The sequence below is a fragment of the Amia ocellicauda genome, chromosome 9 (assembly GCF_036373705.1).
Source record: "Amia ocellicauda isolate fAmiCal2 chromosome 9, fAmiCal2.hap1, whole genome shotgun sequence".
NCBI lineage: Eukaryota > Metazoa > Chordata > Actinopteri > Amiiformes > Amiidae > Amia > Amia ocellicauda.
The window spans coordinates 26,039,319-26,060,884 of record NC_089858.1 but is presented as its reverse complement, the minus strand read 5'-3'; the positions used below and the strand labels follow the sequence as shown (position 1 = coordinate 26,060,884).

The following is a 21,566-nucleotide window of genomic DNA, read 5'->3' as shown; positions in this document are numbered from 1 at the left end:
CATTAAGCAATATTTGTGATTTAATTTAGATTTATTACATGGCTTTAGTCAAATCTGGAATTTTTGTAAACACTGAGAACAAACACATAACCGCGTATATATATGCAAATGATGCGCATTGTGAAATTGATCCTCCTGCTTGGATGCCCATTTATAAATTGTGTATCTTGAGGGATTACTGTACTTACAATCTTGATTACAATGATACTAAAAACACAACATACACAGTCAGAGAAACAGGTATATCTTTAATTGTAAATCATCAGCAGGACAAATTCTCACGATAGGCAGAGGGGTATGTACATAGCATTGATCCGATTATGCACCAAGGTTAAACTCTGATTACAACTAAAACACACAGATCAATTAAAAGGGTAGACACTTATTAGAACACCTCAACATTTGTAATTTAATTAACGTTGCACAGACAGAACAAACATCATGATTGATTTTGGAAAATTAGTTCTCTTCCATGCTGAAAATGAAGTTAATTTATCAGGGTTCGTATCATTATTTTCTTGGGAAATGGAATAATGCTCATTCTACTTCTTCTCAGATGGAATAGAATAATGACTGAAACACTGTGGTAAATACACCAATCCATGCTCACGTACAGTCTGTGATGACTAAATCCCATGCATTGTACCTTTAGTGGCTATTGGTTCTTTACATTTACGACTGCCTTCATAATGCGTTGCGTTCTGAATGTGGTGATGGTAAATTTGGATGATGTTTGGCTCTCTCAATCTCATTTTATCAAAGTTGTGGAAACAATGGGGTGTTTCTAATAAATGTGCACACAGTCATGAAGGACACGGTGAGCAACTGGAATTGACCCATGGATTTGCTCCCAGCCTTGCCTACCACACCCCTGCCATGCCAAAGCTGAGGTAACATCAGATTGTGCCATGTGAACCCACCACCTCAGACCCCCCCCCTCTCAACACACACGCACATTTACACGGACACACGTCAACACACACACACACACACACACACAGACAGACACATACACCATGTAAGCGTTCGATGGGGGGGGGATCAAGCTCCTGCTCTGCTCCCAGGGAAACGTAGAGAGATCCCAAGCATCCTGTCCGTGGTTCTACCCTGTGGTAGAACAGCATGACGTAACCTACCATAGGGTAAAACCACTGGCAAGACACGAGAGGAGGACAAGAGACACACACACAGACACAGGGGGAGCCGGGAGGAGGAGGAGGAGTAGGAATGAGACGGAGATCCAGCTGCCAGGGCTACACCAGGGAATGAGAGAGAGACACACAGGACCCCCACAACACAGGAGCTACCCCTGCAGCCACATGAGGGGACAGACACCAGGGACACAAGTAGGGTGGGAGGGTACAGGTATGTCCAGTATATCCAAGACACCATAGGGGACCCATCACCATTGCAAACAGAGAAAATCAACAACTGTTCCTGGGACAATTTCGTATTGTACTTTTTCGTTTACCCCCCAACAAATCATATTATATGCTGGGTAGGCTTTCTCCACTTCACTGCCAGACTGCAGTGAACTCTATGAGAGTAAGCGACCTAACAAAGACAGTTTCAAATAACTGAAATTACTGCCATCTCCCTTGATCTATGTAGCATTTAATGAAACTATCTTTTCTTTGTATGTTTGACACAATGTATCTGGATTACTGTAAACTAAAGTCATTTCTGATAAACTGGCAGGCAAATTATGTCAATAATAACGTATTTTCTGGTACTAAATGCTATATATGGAACAATGTATTTGATGCACCTTGGTTTTATTATTATATAAGTTATGATTTCAGCACTGGTTTATTTCAGATATCTATCCATTGAAATACTCATAAAGAAATCCTGGCATATTCTCAGAAAAGTCCATGGAAACCGTGTAATGCTTTAACACAGAGGTTTCTGCAGCCAAGAGTATCAATGCCTTTGGTAAATCTGAACCGTGTCTTATTGCTGACCTTCCAACAAGTTGCTTCTGTCACTAGTGATTAAAAAGGATTTGCTAAGTTTGATTCCCTGGCAGAAACCTCTCCCAGCTAAAGCAAAGAGCAACACGGTGAAAATGTACTCCTGTAACCTCACTCAGCCTTCTCAAATTTTAACTTGGAGTGGGAAAAGTCTGCTTTTTATTTATCAGTTTTAAATGTGATGTATTTTTAGTAACTTGATTTAAAAGAACAGTTGTTCAGTTTCTGGATTCCACACAGTGATTACAAAATACATCAAGGGAAAATGAACAAAGGAAAAACATTCTAGCACAGTGCACATAGTGGGATTTTCCAATCTTTTTCTTGTTTGTTTTTACATCAATGCAAACCTTACACTCCTTTTATGAAACTTATTATGTAACTCAAATCAAACCCAGCTCGTTTTCCAAAAAAATTAAATAATAATAATCTTGTATATTCCTTACGCCCTATCACTGTCTCTTACTGGATTTGCACCTTTAAGCTTTTATAATCACCTTGAGAAAACGGGACCCATGTCTTGGCCCAGCATTTAATATTATTAAAAAAAAGTTTGGAAAATCTCCCTTTTAAATGCCAGTCAGGTCGTACATGGTCATACACAGTACTGCTATCCCAAAATTGAAAATACCTACCTCGCTATACCTCCATAGTCCAGCCCCTCTTCTCCACGCATGATTATATACAACCTGCGGCGCAGATCATATGGCTTCATATTCATGATCTACAAAAGAAAAGAAAACAAAAGTGATGAAGTTCTTCAGTAAAAGAGTCTCAGTGGGATTTTATGGTGAGAAGGTTGATCCATTCCAATTTTTAAAAGCAGTGAATTTGTCTGTGCAAGCATACTTAACATAAACAGCCTGCAGGTTTAAAACTATGCTCGACTAGTTATGGTTCCAAAACTGGGGTGGAGAAGTTCTTAGAGATGATACAATTTGGTTCTCAGAAGAAACAAAAAACACATCACCCCAAGAGAGGAAAATGAAAGCAACACACTTAATCACTAAACAGCATGCACTCAGTGACAGAAATCCCTTGACTGCTTTTATTGAGAATCTGTGACTGGTCTGTACTAGTATTAGCATTACACCTCATTTCAGCTTGCATTTATGCCTGTTCTTGGGAGTTCCCTGATGAAAAGGGGTCTCTGAAACATTAGGGATGAAAGAACCAAATTTGTTTTGGGTGAACAATTTTGGTCCAGTTAAATGTCAGAGCATCTTACCTGCTGGAAGGAGTCTTCGAACAAAGTCTGCCTGGAAACACTGATTTTCACATGGCTGGGCAATGCGTTGGACTGGAAAGAAAGAGGACACACATGAGCTTTTAGTGCATTACGAATGCTCCAAATATTCCAACCAGCTGCTGTTAGAAGAAAAAAATGTTTATGTACTTTCTAGAGAAAGAATCTACCAGATAACTTCCAGGAGCGCAATAAAGCTCAAAATAAGTTTCTTCCAGAAGACTTTCCAGGATATTCTTAGCACTCTTTTAAACGCCTGTGCCTTTATGGTTTCAACACTACAACTTGGGAAGAATTTTCCATTTGTTATGACACCTCTTCAAGAGGATTTGGAATATTTGCTTCTCCCAGATATTTTAAGAAGGGTTTAAAGTCAATAAATTAAGACAAGCTGAAAACAGCTCTACAGCTAAGCAATATAAAAACTGCTAGCAGGATTGCGACGTGTCATGAACTGAACAATGTTTCATAGCTTTGTAATTCCTAAGATCACAAAATGCAAGTGATCTGAATACCTGCTGCAGGTATTCAAACTAAACAAATACAAAGTTTTCTACCCTAACTGCTCTGTAGAGAGTTGTTTAGTTAAATTAAGGATCTCTATTTAAGATCAGCTACCTAAATGTACTGCTCCCATGCACTAAAGTAAAGCTATATCCACAAGTACTGCACAGCTGTGAATACTTCAGCTGTGTTCCAGTTTTTCCATTTATAAGAATTATGAATAAAACTCTTATTGTTTTTTCAAATGAGAAAAGAAAAACATCCAGCTGCCTTGTTTAAAAACAGATAACACTGGTTACCATAGCTGCATACGAGGAGCCAAAACATCTGTCCTATAACAGAAAAAGATCTACACATGAAGCATGTTGGCCCTACCTGTCCCGATCTCAAGACCGGAATAGTCGCATTTATCATTAGAATGATACTAAATGCACTTCTTGATTCCCGAGTGTGGGACAGCGTGCTCTGCTATAGCTCACAACTGTAAGAATGCCCAAATGCAAACAATTCACCAACCGCACCATTAGGGATAATGGGCATCGATTCAGCACAGACTGGTTTTCCACCAGAGGGATACAAGCATGTGCTTCATCTTAACATGGAAATAATTTCAATCCTATTTTATCTTGGCCTGAGATTTATTTAGGATGTTGCTCTGGTTTCAAGATGCACTGAGCACACCGTGAGAAAGGCAACCTTGAGGAACTGTGTGGGTATTTTATTGCTTTGCACCACTAGGTGCAGCCGTGTTGTGTACAGGGATTTTCAGTTCCACACTGGGCAGCAGAATGAATACAGAATACCGCTATATTAGACTTGACATATTTATATTTCAAATTACACGTAGGCCTTTATTTTTATATGAAATCTAATCTTTAATAGGGCGAACAAAAAGAACAGAGGTTTGGTTTATTGGACAGGCAAATTTTGTTTCCAAAACCATGGCAAACATTCTCTCTCTTTCTGTCCGTCTATTTTAAAGATAACAAAAAGGAAAAAGCAGTAAAGTGTCCAACAGACATCTGACTACATCAGATAAAGCAGATTAAGTAACCATGACTGTACAACAGATGCTGGACAGTTTCTTTCTCTGGAAAACCAGCTCAAGTGATAAGAGTGGCTGACAGTTTTCTTTAACCATTGCTTTCCTGAGCTCTGATTCATTGCTAAAGACTTTGGTAGGAGCCAAGTTAGCTGTTGGACAGGGCCACATAATAGGATATTGTCATAATCCAGAACTGGAGCTGCAATTAATCAATAGTATCTAATGCCTTTCCACAGATCAAATCTTAATATTCCAGGTCCTTTTCTCATGGACTGGTAGGAATGCCTGAAATACTCACATGGCAGAGAAAACGGAACTGGTGATATTTCCACCTGAAGCTCCGGTCATACGCGCCTGGAGAGCCTCCCTGCTTTGAACTGAAAGAAAAGAAAAAAAACAAAACACAATGAGACAACACTTGGCCACTCTGTTATAATGGACCATCTGTTATTCGCACCGCAGAGACAGTTACGTTTCCCATCTGTCCATTACAACCGTGTCTTCAGGTCAAGTTCAGGTGAAAGTACGTTTTTTTGTTGTACATGGAAGAATCAATGCTGAAGATTGGCATCTAAAAGCATTCTGACTATGGGAAGACTTTCTTGATGTGCGTTCACGGTCAGGTCTGGTCGTCGTTCAATTTCTAAGTAACTGCTCCACTGCTGGAAAATGTCTCCTTCCCATGGCAGATACATCATCCTGTCACATCAGAATCTCTTCTTCAGGATGATGTCACAATTAGGTAAAGGAGCAAATACTGTGGAATCATTCTGTTTATTGTACATCCACTGCACCAGCTGACTGCTCCCAGAGCTTAATTGGAATTGAGGTTCTGGACCAGAAACTCGAAGGATAAGGCACTGGCTGCAGTAACTGCACTCTCAACTGTACTGCAGACTCCCAGTAACTTGAACATCCCTACAATAGTACAAGAAACACCTGTCAAGAGAAACTCATAGGTAAAATCTATGCAAATTCTAAATCAAATTTGGTTTATCTTGATAACATATTGCTATTAATGAATACAATTCTGGTTTCATTTTTTTAAATATGCTCTGAGATGGCACACAACTCGTTAATGGATTGCATTGCATTATCCGGGACTGCAACACTTAGAATTAGAATTGAAGAGAAAATTGCTACGTTTATGCCTTTAAAGCCTAACATTTATCCCTTTTCGACATGTGTTTCTTTTTAAAGCAAGAGGAGAGGTTATTTTACAGGAAATCCCTGCCCATTGATTCCTAAGCCATTGCGTCTTTCCATACAGCAAGAGTGTGGAGGAGACGTTGGCTCTTAAAAGCCCAGCACAACAAAGGACCCAACCTGTGAAAGTGCATTCATGTTCCCTGTTCAGACAACACCTTAGGAGTAAATAAAGAGAGATGGCTTTACATGAAGCAAATGAGCACACTGCAAGGTAGATCCTATGTAAAACTACTCCTTCCTTACCCTTGGCCATTCATTAAGTTATGCAGTTAATTTAAAAAGCACAATTACAATAATAATGAAAAAGCCAAACTGTGAGTGATGAAAGGATTTTGGGTTTGACAAAGACTGGGGGGATTTCAAATTAATGGGATGTTTAGTAGGAAGCGCCTTACATCTTCCACCCTGTAAGTTTTTTAGCTTAACTTTAATAGAGTCATTTATTTTTTCTATGTGGTCGGAGCATTTAAATGGGATTGAATTTATATGCCTGAAGGAGCCAGACATCTCCATGTGTCTCAGTATTCCAGCTCGTTGGGCGAGGGCAACAGCCTGGGGATCACAGGGTCGACTCCTGGTTGCCAGCTGCGACCTGCAATGCCCAGCGGAAAGGCACGGAAGGGGGAAGAAGTCAGTGCTGCAGGGCAGGAGTGAATCAAGTTGCCCAAACCTGGTCTGCACTCTATGACCGGTCAAAGAGAAGGGGGTAGTTATTAACGTCTCTACAGGGTAGCACAAAGATCCATTATGTCTACAAAACTTAAAACCTGTCTGATTGTGCAACCACGTGAGAAGAGGAGCACACACTGGAATACATAGGCAATTCTATATAGATATATGTTGTTGGTTGGTTGGTTTGTTTTAAGCCTCAGTTTCCTCACAGTGTAATGAATCTTTCTCTGAAGTGCGCTGTGAACATTACGACACGGCTGCACACAATCCTCTCTTCCAGCTTGGACAGGGGCCACCTATTTTGTCCTGCGGTCCCATTACCACAACAGCTAAGAACTGTGGGCCGGAGCAGTTTGGCCCTGCTCTCCAGATATATGCCCAGTCAGCGCTGTATATGGGTGGGAGAGACGCCAGTAATAATCTGGCTATAGTCCCATTGGCCATCATCCGCTCGTTTTGGTCAAAATGCCTGAATCATTAAAGCAGTACTCCAATTACAACACCAAAAAAAGGATATATATACATACATAAATATTTGTGGCGTGTAAAATATTTCCCCCAAAGGTAAAGTCACTTTATTCTGTTTGTCACACCACCCAGTTTCCCCCAACAATATAAAAATACCTTCATATACATACACATACACATACATGGACCAGATTACATTTTGCCAAATCAGCACATAGCTGTTCAGTTCAGAAAATCCTGAACAGCAATCCAACGAGTGAATCTGCCCGTGTGTATGTGAATCAAGACGATTCTGGACTGAAGGTGCTGCAAAGAATTGTGCTTTCGTTTTTTATCCCCATATCTATTTACATGGTAGACAGCAATGGCTGTGTGAACTTTCGCTTAATGCCCTTCCAATGCGTCTCAAAATGGACCAACCACCATAGGTTGAGAGGGGAAAATCATTCTCCAAGTTTGTTATCTCTGATCTGATTTAGCATTGTTTACTTAAACAATACCAAGCAGAGCCTCAGTTTGGATTCTATCAGATTCATTGAAGCATGAAAAAACAACATGTCGTCGAGGTCAGGGAAGCAACTCCTTAGTATTTCATTCCATTCCATTACAGTACCAGGGCAGCACCATACTAACTCAATGGGTCCTCAATTACTGAAGTGTCCTGGCTAGAGAAGATCACCTAAATAACTCAGAATTTCTTCTGGGAGAAAAAAAAAAAAAAAAAAAATATATATATATATATATATATATATATATATATATATATATATATATATATATATATATATATGCAAAGGAATGGAATAAAATGTTAAGATGATCTACACTTACATCAACTTCTTACTTAAAAAAAAAAAGGGGGGGGGAGGACTAAAGAAAATCAGAAAAAAAACCTCTAAATTAAATTAAATTAAATGTTAAAAAAAGGTCCTATATATATATATATATATATATATTTACCCTGAATCAAATCCAGGTCGTGGGTCTTTAAAGGTGGTGGTGCGAGAGTTGTGGTCGACAAAATAGCGGACCCCTTCATTGGTGTATTTCATCTCCCAGCCCGGGGGGAGAGGAGGCTCCTGTATCATCCTGAAAGAAGGGAATGGGAGTCAGTTTCCCCTGCCTCCCATGGACAGTTCCCAGTCCATGGCAGTCCCAACTAAACCAATCTTGTAGTCTTACTCCCAAGGCCAGAGCCGTAGCCAGTCAATCTAGGCCTCACCTTCCCCTCACATTATTAAGGCTGAGTGAACAAGGTTTTGTTTTTGTATCAGTAATAGCAGATTACTGTTGATCGTCTACCCTCCTCAGTCCTGAATTCTGCCCATATATCTATTTGATGTCGTTTTGTCTAACCGTTCGCAATGTGAGTTATAATTCAATGCAAATTTCTGTTTAGAAAAAGAAAAGGGAGGGTTGGTTGATTATATGGCACTTAATATTAGAATGGCAAAAGTAATCTTAACATGTCATATCATGGAGTTGTGGATACTAAAAGATAAATAGACTAAAATATGGTCAGAAAAAAAAAAAAAAAAAAAAAGTAAAAAAAGCTTGTTTTCCAGAATTCTAAATCACCTAGAGGTGCCACAGGATTGTGCCTAGAATCTGAGTGAAAGCACGTCATGCAGGCGAACAGAGAGACTGATGTAAAACAGATATGAGCAGCTGCTGTGGACTGCTTTAGGATTGGTTTCCACCTTCCAATCTTTACCTCCAGCAACATTGACTGCAGGCCCTTGGGACACAGAGGAAATTGGGCAGATATACAGCAATGACATACTGCCCATGCCCACTCCCTGATGCTTTTGATTCAGTGCAAGTTGTTTCTCCTTCAAAAACAGATTTTTCACCATCACCATGGAATAGCGCAAGAGTTTGCAAGCATTAAAGCACACCTGGCACCTCCTTGCCACTGACTGAAAGGGGACAGCACTGTGAATGAATGAATATGCCAGCAGAGTGCGCCTTGTGCCAGTTCTGACACGCAGAATACTGTAGCTTCAATGCTGGCATCTCCAAATCTCTTGTATGGGATCATACATCAGGGATGGACATGAGACCTGCATTTAGTCCCATTGCAAGTGTCATGAGCTACAGCCTCTTATAAAAATTGAAGCATCAAAGCAGTACAGACTACTGCATTAATGCGTATACCAACTTAAGTGCATCGGCTTCCAAAAGCAATACAAAAAAAACATCTTCTATGACTAGATCATTGCATGTAACTGTGTATGCACCACTGCTTTACTGTAAAGAGCCAATAGAAGTTTTGCTGACTGATTACATGCCGATAGATTTTCATCAGTTCATTTGTTATAAATAGATGGTGCAGTGATTTCGCAATGAAAGAAAATAATGAATTATAATAATAATGAGCATTTTCCCAGGTCAGCCATGTGTTTGGATAGTACAGATGGGAATGGTTCTGTGTTTCATACCAACCCACGTAACTGCCCCTGCTGGACATGCAAAGTGTGCCTGCTAACATGAGTACTGTCAGGAAGTGGCATTTACCAATTAAGGTTCTTTGGCTATTGGAAAGTCAGCAACAGCATCATATTGTTAACCTGAAGTGTTTCTCTGAGTCATAGATCACTAGAACCTGAAGGCCAGGCATCGGAACATGGCCATGTCTTATCAACTGAAGGAAACTGCAAAGAGGTTTCGCTTTTTTCAGATGTTCTGCTCATATCTGACACACAGAACACTTTAACCTTGAGGCCATGTTCTTTATTAACAGACTGGAGGTTTGAGTGAAAATGCCGAGCCCTTTTTGAACCTCGCACCATACCAGTGTGGCAGAGCATATGACAGTTTGGACAAGAATGAAAGGTTGGTACCAGCATTCGCAAAGCTTAAAAGAGCATGTATATGTATATGTATATGAGCAAGGAGAATCAATCTTTCTATTGATCAGCCAAAAGTGTAACTGTGAAGACATTTTTACCAAAAGATTGGTAGGATGAAATAATGCTTCAAAATAAATATAGAAATCAAATTGCCTTTGGTGACTTTAAATAAGCCCTTTTTTTCCTGAATTTAATTGAAAAACTATCTACCTATAGTCGGGTAGGTGTTGTGTGAATTTTTCTAGTCTTACACTTTTGGCTCTACGAAATCTCAAGACGCCCCATTCCCGGATTGTTCCAGTACTGATTGGCCACCAAGCCAGAGAGAAAGACAGACAAAGACTCACCCTTGGGTTCTGGGGTCTTCCCACTGTGTGGTGCGTGTGTTGTGATTGACGAAGTACACCCGCCCATTGTCCTGACGCTTTTCTGGAAAGAAACACAGACAACAGCCAGCGAGTTAGAACTATATTGCTAATCATCTCCATGCTGCTGCTAGTGAGTGACATAACCACCCGTAACACATTCGTCATGCAAGACGGATTACTTTCAAAGCAGGAACTGAGAGACAATTTGGAGATGTTAACATTTAGCCGTTTTATTTTGGTGTGTGATTAAGCATTTTGGGAATAGCAGATTTCAGAATATGTTTCTGATGTTTCCCATCTTCATATTTCCGTTTTGCATAATTAGATTATGTATTCAACACAGTACCCAGACGCTGATTGTGCTACACTGTAAAAGGACAGTTGCTGAGAAATTGTGTTTGTGCCTGCTGCACTTTGTGCATGGTATTATGTTGCATAATTTTTTTCTAGGTCATGGATACTCAATGTAATATAATAGTGTGTTGTCTCAGTTTTATATTCATTTGCAAAAAAAAAAAATACTATTGAAAAAACTATTTTAATGAAATGGTCCATTTGTTATAGTCAAGTTTCTACTTTAAAAAAAGAGATAAGGAGAGGATTCAGAGCAGTGTTAAAGACAGAAAGCACAGAGTGGGCTTCTGCATTCTGTGCCTGCCAACAGTTAATTTTCCTTAAAAGCTATTTAACTTATGGGGATGAGACCATGGTAGACTGCCAAGCAAGAGACATTGATCAAACAGACGCTTCAATTAATCAGGATACACAATGGACAAAAAGTCCAGAAGCAGTGGTGCTCTCAATCTGTGTGGCAGACGAACAGCCAGGGTCCCCTCCTAATCCACTCAAACAGTGTGAGCTGCTTTTCATTTTCTCATGAATCGGGAACTTGGCTGACTGAGTTTACTGTAAGTCGAGGCAATAGCACTGGTCTCTGATGTGTCCTTTCATATTAGGCTCAGAGATGTCTTGAACCGCCCTTGTACATTCAATATTGGAAGAAGCATATTGTTAACTGCAGGATTTGCCAGCTCCAGTCTCAGAAGTGAGCAGCCCATAGCACAATGTCAAAACATGTTAAGGGCTAATTAGAGTGGATGATCTAGGTGTTCAGTGCTCTTGTATCAGGTTACAGAAAGTGAAGGATACCAATAAAACAACAGCAATTCTTTAAAAATATATTTAAAGGGACTTTGCTTTTTTAAAACAGATGCAGTACATCAATTAAACTGTCAGCAAAAGCTATCAAATTAAGTTCAATTGTTTTTATTTCCACTGTAGCTTGAACCCAGCCTTTTAATGGTGACAATGCACAAAAGTGCAGCATTAACAGGGAAATTGTGCCTTTAAGAAAAAGTTTACTTTCCCTATTCTAATAGTTCTCCTAAGTTTTCTAGTCCTTCTTCTTCTTTTATTTTAATAGGTATGGGAAAGTGATTGTTGGTTCTTTTGATTTTTTAAAGAGCGTTCTTACTTTATTTTTGGCGGTCATATCTGGCTGCTGTGTAACTAATGAACCCAGCCAAGAACAATTCAGGGCCCGAAACCAGCAAAACTGTTCCGATTTCCCTGATAATCAATTCCAGTCCCCAGAAAGCAGCACCCTTGACGTTCTGTGATCATATCACTACACGGTACATTTAATTAAAGAGATGTATGGTTTATGAGCAGCAGTAAGCAGACTGATGGAAGGGCAGTAACACCTAATATCTCAGCAAGAGCCAACTGAGTGAATTATGAGACAGGGTATGAACATTATTATTTCAGAACACTTTCACACATCACACACAGAACACATCTTTTTGAGAGAGAGAAAAAAAAAAAAAAACTAAAGTAAAATAATAAAAACATTTAAAACGGTCGCTGAAGTTAAGTCCGGTGCATGGGTTAAAACGTCTGAGATGATGATGTAAAAATTTCAAGAAGACCGGTGAAGAAGAACATTCCCTCTGACTTTAAGCAGCCAATGGTCAGACCTGAAGAGAGCTGAAAGACTTCACTATGTAATAAAGAAGGCGGCCTCTCATTTCCACAGGGGCATGATGAACGTCACACCACTGTGTCAGGCTCGGCCGCAGAGAGAGAGAACTAGAAGTCTCTGTTTTGAAGTCACCCCATGTGTGCTGGGGTGTTAACACAGTGTACACAGACAGATGCACAGAGAAGCACATACTCAGATGTTGTTAACTTGCCCTGGCTGAATGGTAAGAATGTAGACCATTCAGCCACTTTCAGTGTTTGAGAAATTACTTTCTTGCTGGCTTGATAGTAATCACATTTGATTACTGCCTTTAAGATGGTTATAAATATATTATTCATGTTATTTACTTCTAGAAGTTCCTACAAATATTGATATTTGAGATGTAAAATACAGCTGAGAATTTTCACATCTGCATCAATATTATTAACTTACTAAGAAGGAATTTCAGAAATACGGAACAGGATGATGATAATAAACTAATTGAAAAAGGCATTTGAAGATAAATTAAATGAGTGCTTTTTTATCCATACAAAAACAGCAAAAATACATAATTCTTCCTTAAAATCAGAGCAGAAGACAGGGTGAAAGTTTAGTTCTGTAACGGACACTTCTCAGCCTCTCTGCTCTTTGCACTTGAAACGATTTATATACTCCGAAGGCCTTACGACAGCTGTACAACTTAAGCGATTTAGAATCACCTTCTGAGAAAACAAGGCTGCATTATATAGTCATAAAACTCTTGGTTACAGATTTCAGCAGATTTTTTCCCACTTTTCTTCTCGTCGTCTGGCCACAGATGCTTTGTCCGACATATTGGACTCATTAAGAAACACGCATTTTGAGAACAGTAGCTCTCAGATTGCAGGCTGAAACCGGCTGGCCGCTGAAAGGGGGTTATTATGGAGTCATCCCCATCTCCAAACACAAAAATAGTATCTACAAAATGTATAATAAAACAAAATAAAAATAAAATGTCATCCCATTACACACTGGAGCTCTGCTTTGTAATACCACAATCGTATTGAAAATAAATCAAGTCCAGAGGAAGGGAGAGCGTTGGGGGGGGGGGCTGCAGTCTTAATGCAGTCTGACAGATTGAGAAAATGTGCAGTGGGATTAGAGTGCTATGACTCCGAGAGGAAGGCCTGTCATATATTGCAGGAAAAACTGCCATCTCACAGGTTCAGGAGAAACCACATGAAGGCTTGCAGAGGGGTTAGCACTTCATAAGACCGATGAGATTGAGTGAAAAATAAATAAATGATCAAGTGGGCATACACATGATTCTTGGTTATATTCCTGCGTTTAATATGCGTATGTCCCTTTTTTAATTCGAGAAAAATCTAGCAAGGGTATGAAAGTGGGTAAGAGAGAAATTATATGTAGTTTTTTGGTTGAAATTGGAGCTGCAAAAATTTTAAACTGAAAAAGCAGAGCGCATTTTGCATTGGAGCAAGACCAACTTTCAGATCGATGCCCTCAATATATGAACAGGTACAGCATGACTTAAGCACAGTGTCTTTGACAGACAAAATAGAGCTACTCACTTCTCCGAGCACACCTGCGAGAGAGAGGGTGCAGATTGGCGAAATTCTTCTAGTTTAATTAATAGGCCGATTCTTCTTTCACTCACAGGGACTGGGGAGCAAATGCGTTCGGGAATGCTAAGGTCCGAGCAAGTGGCTGTGGTGTGCAGACAAGCATCTTTCACTGCCTAATCCATGAGAACAGGCAGTAAGGCAAATTGAGAAAAGTAAATAATGGGTTTCACACAAGGAATGATAACAAATCAGTTCATTGTCTGTTGTCTACTTGATCTGGACAAGAGTATAGGACACTTGAGTTGAAAGTCTATAATGATGCAACTGGCAATAGTAATTTGGGAAGAAAAAAACAAAATGTTGCAGACATGTAAAAACCTAATTACAAAACAAGAATATATATTCTGTTCTTTCCCCGTGTCCATGAGGTTATAAACTAGCCAAACAATAGGTATAAGAATATAATAATAATGTTTGTATTCCCTATCATAAACTACATTAGATGCTTATCTGAAATATGCTTGACAACAACTATAATAAAAATAAAATACAAATCTGGTCTTCGATTCATCCGTACATTTAGCAATGCTGAATTTGAAATGCCGTACTTCATATTTAAACGTATTCCACAAATATGTTCAAAGTGAGTGCTATATTGTTTTTTCACATGTCAACCGTGAAATTGAGACGTTCCGAAATCCCCCCCACCCTTTTTGTCCAGAACTTTTTCAGAGAAATGGGACATTTCTCTTCAAGACATCTAGGGTGGGGTTTTTTGGTGCAGCGCCGAGAGGAGGCCTGCTGAAGCCTGGGACGGCAGCTTGAATAATGAAGTAGAGAGGAAATCAAAGGAAGAGAGAATCACAACAGAACGGTGGCGGTCCAACCAATATGGTAAACGGTTGTTACAGAATGGAGCTGACAAGCAGCTAAGAAGTGAAACTCTACGAGAAGAGAAGCTGCTTTCTGAATCCCACTCATCAGCTGTCCCCTTCCGAATTTCAAAGGTCAACTCCTACGCAGCCACGCACATACATTTAATGCCTTGGATAAGGGCATCTGCTAAGAAATATTTAATAATAATTCCCCTGAGCACATAACATACTCCACTTTATTATATTTAATAAAGCACCCATATTTATCTAAGCTATGTTTAATTGGGGGAAAGAAAATCTGGGAGAATTTAAAAAATATATATTACTTTGAAGAAGAAAAGGCACTAAAAAAAGAAAAACTAAAAAAAAAAAAAATATATATATATATATATATATATATATATATATATTTATATTTACAATTATCTTCGTACCCTTCGGAGAGAAATATAATAAATATTTAGACTTCCATTTTTAAATTAAATGTGTGTTTGTGTATATATATAAATTATATAAATGCATTTAAAACTGGCATAAAATAAATTAAGGTGTCTGTACTGAATGCTCCTTATTACCACATACATGACGACTGCATTAACACTGCAGGTAACAGTCTGTGGGGTTGTCAGCAGGACATTTTTTTGCATATTCAGTAAGAAGCATGTATTTCTACAGTAGAAAGCATTCTGCGAACTGGCCAAACAGCTAGACACTGACTGTGCTGCACGATGCCTATAGCCCCCCAAAGCATTCTTCTTCATATTCAGTAAGCACGGCTCTCCTATGAAGAGAATAGGGATTTCTAGATTAAAACAAAGGGGTGCAATAGTATCAGATATCTCTGGAATGAAAGACTCATCTTCTCCTTTCACAAAAAAGTGTTTGATCCCAGTGCGATGTTTGCTATTTTTCTTTTCCCTGAATTCCTTGTATGCTATTCAAAGCACTGATCCAGTGAGAAATAAGCGAGGAATGTCTGAGCGGGAGATGGTGTGTATACAGTTTTAGTTGTTTGAGTGTGAAAGTTAGAAATACAGAAGGTGATTATTCTATGAGGGGGGAAAACCCAAGGCTGTCTCACTCTGGTGCCAAAAGGCTTCAATATCTATTGCCTGGCTTGTCTGTGTCTGTCTGAGCAGAACAGAAGAGTTCACTTTTAATTTTAAATCAACCTGTCTATCTTGTGTGTCTATTTGTGTGCTCGGAAGAAAGCCTTTGCACAGGAAAAAGAAAATCATAGACTCTTGTAGTCCATTGGCCATGTCAAAACGTTCCCATTTCAGAAATATTGTATTACTCCAAACCCTGTGGTTGGGAAATGTCAGTCGATCTGGAGATCTGACTTGTTGAGAGACTGAACGGCAGCGATAAACTCAGAAATGTGACTCATATTCCCACCGGTTTACAGAAGGGTCAAATGTCATTAGGCTGGTCAGAGCTCTTGAAAACAATGAATTCAGAGTAATAAGCGGCGAAAACCTTCAAAGAATACAAGTTTGTGTTTGCAGGGAACAGAACTGGTCTGCGATGAATCCATCACTTTTAACAGTGGGAGCCATTGTTTTTGACATGAGGTTTGTGCGTCGTGCTAGGTATGAAAATGTGATGATTATAACCATTCTGCAAAGAACGCAATAAAATTTAATACATTTAAATGACTAACAAGTGTGGTACGGTAAATTAATTTTATATTCTTAGGTTCAGATTTTCAGGTTGTAGTCATTTGTTTTCAGATGCCACTTTGAGCAATCCATTTTGGAAAACAGTGAAGTATTTTATTTCCAAATATGGCAATAATTCTCAGGCAGAATGTTTGAAATTATTTTTCTAGAATTCATTGTAAAGAACAAAACCTACTTCCAATTGGAATTTTGAATACAGAAATTTTAAATGGTCGACTTACCCTTACATGCCTAAGTCAGAGATGATTTATTTATTTATTTTTATCACTACCGCAATTAAAACATACATTACAAAATAAAATTTGAATTGTAACTGCTTCCAAAGAAGAAACTGAGAAATTGAACTGAACACAGCGGCCCTCCTGAATACACAATAAAGCATGTGTTTCAAATTATAACACTTCAACAGAGGTTTTTCTTTCCTTTACTCAGACGGGATTACTTTCTCAAGTTAAACAGCATAACAGTCTGATACCGAGGTACATGAGGTAGACGCAAAGAAACAATCAATCAGGATGAGAGCTTCACAAAAATGAAATATTGGACTAAATACTAGATATTAAACAGACTCTAAGCCAATGTGGATTTTCAGATGGTGACAAGATTGCTCTTAAAATTACATGAAGTTTACCACAAAAAAAAAAAAGTTCTCGAATACAATTGAAGCTTGTAATATTTATCACTGATCTAATAAACACTTTTCTTCTTTTTACTGGCCCGGATTACTAAATCCACTGCTTAGAGCTTATGGACTCACGTGTCAAAATATATTTGTGAAACTAGATCAGGGTTAAAAAAAAAAAAAAAAAAAAAAAAGCTGAACATGTGCATATCAGTGTACAAGGTACTGTCTGGACTACCTAGTTCACAGGAAGAGAAGATATCTAGAGCAATGAAAGAAGCTCTACTTACCCCAGCCTGGTGGAAGGGCTCCCAGTGGATCATTGTCAGTAGGAACACCAGAAGACTAGGAGAGAGAGAGAAAGAGAAAAATATTTGGATCCAGTTATACACTTTATCTCTGCACAGCTTGCATCTCGACATCAAGCCTTTCTTCTCCATTCCCTCTGTAACTGCGAAAAAGCAGAGGCACTTGAGACATTCTTTGCGGCGTTTGATGTCAGGGACACTTGTAAGTTCCTTAAAGTTTTCACACCACAGTAAGAAGATGATTTTTTTTTTTTAAATAAAAAAAAAAAAAAAAAAGTAAAAAGAGGAGGGCTACAAAAGAAAAGGTAAAGCATTAGATTTCTCTCTTTTTTTTTCTTCTTCAAAAAAAACACAAGGAATCCCAGAGAATGTACCTATGCGTCCGCACTGCAAGAGTTGGCTCAGGCGAATGCTATTACACCAGCGCAGCGTCTCATACTCTTTCCAAAAACTACACATTACATTTAAAAAAAAAAAAAAAAAAAAAGAAGACTCCTCCTTTCCAATGAAATCATTCCCTCTACTACAAGGCACGCCCAAGCTTCCTGGCTACAAACTGCCCCCCCTCCCCACCTCGTAAAACCCCTCCTCTTTCTAAATGTGCTGTTAAAGTAAGCAGTAGCCCGCTATGTCAATTCAAACTGAGGGAACATTCATGCCCCTGTCCCAGACAGACGCCCCCACCTTCCCCACTGCCCCCCTGTACACCCCCACCCCTCTGCCTACCACCCCCACCCCTGCCACTATGAATGTTTTTATTCATCCTGACAAAAGCACCTTTATTCACACAGGGCTGGAAGAAAAAGTCCACCCTTACCCCGTCCCAACTACAAAAAGTCACAGTTTAAAAGAGAAGAAAAAAAAAAAATCTATGTAGGGGAGAGAGTGAAGGGGGGGGGCTGAAGCAACTTCATGACTAATTGATGGATGTTTACACAAGTCCCCGTACAGCTGTCTTAAAAACAAACCTAAAACAAACATCGAGCTCTGTCTAGAAACAGATCTCAATACTGCACCCCCCACACCTGGACTTTTCCCTTCACCGTCTTTTAACTTTTGCAGTGAAGGATCCCGAAATAGCCTGCTTCTGACTGCAGTTAGCCCCTTCTGGCCAGGCTGGCTCCCAGGGTCTTTGTGTCAAAAAGTTTCAAGAAGTTTTTCTCCATTATTTGCTGTATAAACTACATTTGGGTGACTGTGTGAAAGCTGTCAGGGTTCAAGTACCTGGTACTTGGCACATACTTTTGCAGATGGAGAGTTTACAGTCTTGCAATCTTTACAACTGTCCCCATTTAGCCCCATATTGCACAGGACATGCATGTGGTGTCTCTTTGTCCTGGGTCACCATCACGCTTTTAACAATAACCGGGGGGGGGTTTATGTCAGAAGACAAAACACCTGTTGTGCTTCTTCTAAACAACGCCCTGACAGTGTGTTTTTTTATGTTGACAAGAGCCCCCGCACCACGTCTCCAGTTGTACAATTCGTTTACAGCATGTTTCATCAGCATTTCATCACATTCAGTGCAAAAACTTAATCCGCTGGAGCCGCCCCCAGAGTGTGACCAACACACGCCAAAAAGCGTCATTTCGATTATTGAATAAGGGGAGGGAGAGAGAGAACGTGAGAGAGCAAAGAGAGGGAGACTGCCTTGGTAAAATAAACTCCGCCGTGTGTTTTCTGTAACTAAAAAAGGTAAAAATAAATAAATAAATAAATAAATAAAAATGCTGTGAGGAAATGTGCATGACATCACCCCTCTTTTGCTGCTCTAGCTACACTGCTCTTCCCAAAGTCTGGGGCTAGAAGGCGGGAGAGCGAGAGGGCCTGGAGTGACTCGGGGCAGACAGACATACTGATTACAGACTGTGCGATCCGTTAGACCATGAGGACTAGTGCAGGCCGCAATTACAAATCACTCAGCGCGCAGAGCAGGGTGGACTGATTAAACCCTAAATGGCCAACCAACATAAATACTGGGAAATGATTTCAGGGTGAGAGAGAGGCAGCGAATCCAAAACTAACAGAAATAGATGCCACAGCACAGTTTCAAGTGGCAAAAGCGCTTGTCAAATGATAAATTGGAAAACTATACAGGGGTGTTCGATAGCCCAGGAGCCGAACCTGGGTTTAACCTATTCAGCATTTCATTTTTTTATGACGCTTTCCCATGCTCCTCCAGCAGAAAGTAAGGGTCTCCTTTTGTGGGAAGAAAACCAAAGGGCCTGGAGGGAATCTGGAATACCGGAAAATCCACTAATTGGGCTGGGATAGCACTCACTAGAATCATTAATTAAGTGCAGCTATAATTGGCCTGAATTACTTAAAGATGCCATCTAACGCAGCACGTGGTATCATTGAAAGTGTGTTAGCTGTTTCATTAATTTCTCTAGTGATATATTTTTTGCTTTATATGATAAAATAACTAAAGAGCTTACCGTTTAATAATAATTAATACAAAATGACAAATTAAGAATAATGAAATTGTGCCGTCACTTGAAGTGTTAAACAATATTCATAAACGCTCTGTATTTTTGCATTTTCTATCGTCTCCCCATTACATCAATTCAGCTTTTATTACATCTGTTCCATCATAACTGTCTGTATTTAATCTAGTGCAAGTTTTCTTTTTTTATGAACGTACAAGCTTCACATAAAGGCTTGAAAATTAAAAGTGTAACAAACGGAGTCCTGTAAGGGTCATGTCTTATATGTAGATATTTTGTTTAAACATGATCATTTCATATTATAGTCTCAAGTGTTCTGTCATATAAAGATCCCACTGTCTTCAGCTTTCCATTCTTTGTAAGCTCTCTCATTCACCACTACTGTATTTTGATGACTCATGTTATAGCAATAAAATATTATTATAAGACATTATAAGATAGTACTAACGGTGTTCATTGCAGAAAGGGTCTGCAATCAATTTTCCAAGACCATACTAAATACTTTCAGTTGAACAGACGCCCTTTAACACGTCAATTGATCTCACTGAAACAACAGTCTGTTCTACTAATACGCTCAACAAAAATGTTATCTGCTTCGCAATATTACTATGAACGGCTCCCCTGGCCATTTAAAAAGGCAGTGCAACTAGAACATGGAATAGTCACTCATGCAGTTCACACGTCTGTTCAAGGAGGCCTAAGCATTACTTCAAGTCAAGAATGAAATATACACTTTCAATGTAAGCACTCACACAGATTACACTGATAGGAAAGCTATGATAAGTTTAACAGGCTCTAAAGTGCCTATATCTGTTTAAGGCCTTTAAAATGTTTTAATAGAACTTTTCTTTTCACATTAGATCCCAGAAGTTAAAACAATATGCTCTGCTCTTTTTCAGCTGCAACGAAGGAATGTAGCAGTCAAGTGTCACATTTTTGCAGCTACTGGTGGTGGCTGGATAAAAATTCTCACACCCATTAAAAGCGGGAGACTGACGGGGAGATTGCTGTGTGGCATTTTCTGCTCCGGTTTTGTGCAATAAACATGGCCTTCCCCAAGCTAAGACAGAGCAGAGGCTGAAGACGTAAGAAGGGCTAAGTTGTTTTATTTTCCCAAAATGTGATAAGCATGCAGTGAAAGCAGATGTACAAGGAATCAATGTTTGATACAGATTTTCCTTTGCTAGGATCCTTCACACTGCGCAGGTATGTCGATCTTCCTTTGCCCAGAAAGTTTCAGACTGCACCCAGAACCCTCAACATTTTCCAAAAAGGTTTTTACTTAAGAGGTTGTGCTCATCATAGTCAGGACACTGTAGGGAACTTAGTTTGCAAATTTGTGCCCTCTTAGGATTGGGGCACTGATACCAGATGGCACTGAAGGCAGGATGTAATCTAAGCCACAGAGCTTCAGTTTTTGTTTTGATTCCTTCAGCTTCTGCCCAGGAAGAAGAATCTGAATTCTGTTCCAGATTAAGACCACAATGGGTGTTGTGGTTAACAAGGCAAAAAACAGAAGAAAATCAATTAAGACTGAGAGTAACAAAGGGAGCTTGGTTCTTTATAAAAATGTCTAGCCCGTTAAGACTGAAAGACTGATGTTTTGTAGAAATAAGAAAAAAACAAATGGAAAAGTCATTAAAAGTTTATGAGCATTGAATAAGTCAAGTCTGGTGTCCCATATAAAATGAAGGGAAAAAGAAAAGCTGAAGTCTGTGGTGTTTGCAAAGACACTGCTGTTATAGTATCACTGCCAGGTTAAGGATACATTTG

General features: G+C 39.3%; 1 protein-coding gene across 2 annotated transcripts in view; it reads right to left on the bottom strand.

Annotated features, from left to right (window-relative positions):
• The window catches only part of wwp2 (WW domain containing E3 ubiquitin protein ligase 2), a 92,474-nt gene that overhangs the window by 19,057 nt on the left and 51,851 nt on the right, over positions 1–21,566 (bottom strand). The window contains exons 11-16 of one of the 2 annotated variants that reach the window (XM_066713891.1): positions 17,329–17,383; positions 10,317–10,398; positions 8,078–8,206; positions 5,067–5,145; positions 3,202–3,273; positions 2,609–2,697 (exon numbers count right to left, since the gene is read on the bottom strand). In XM_066713891.1, the coding sequence (XP_066569988.1) occupies positions 2,609–2,697; positions 3,202–3,273; positions 5,067–5,145; positions 8,078–8,206; positions 10,317–10,398; positions 17,329–17,383 (506 nt within the window). The remainder of the gene's footprint in view (positions 1–2,608; positions 2,698–3,201; positions 3,274–5,066; positions 5,146–8,077; positions 8,207–10,316; positions 10,399–17,328; positions 17,384–21,566) is intronic. The other variant, XM_066713892.1, reaches the window with a different exon arrangement.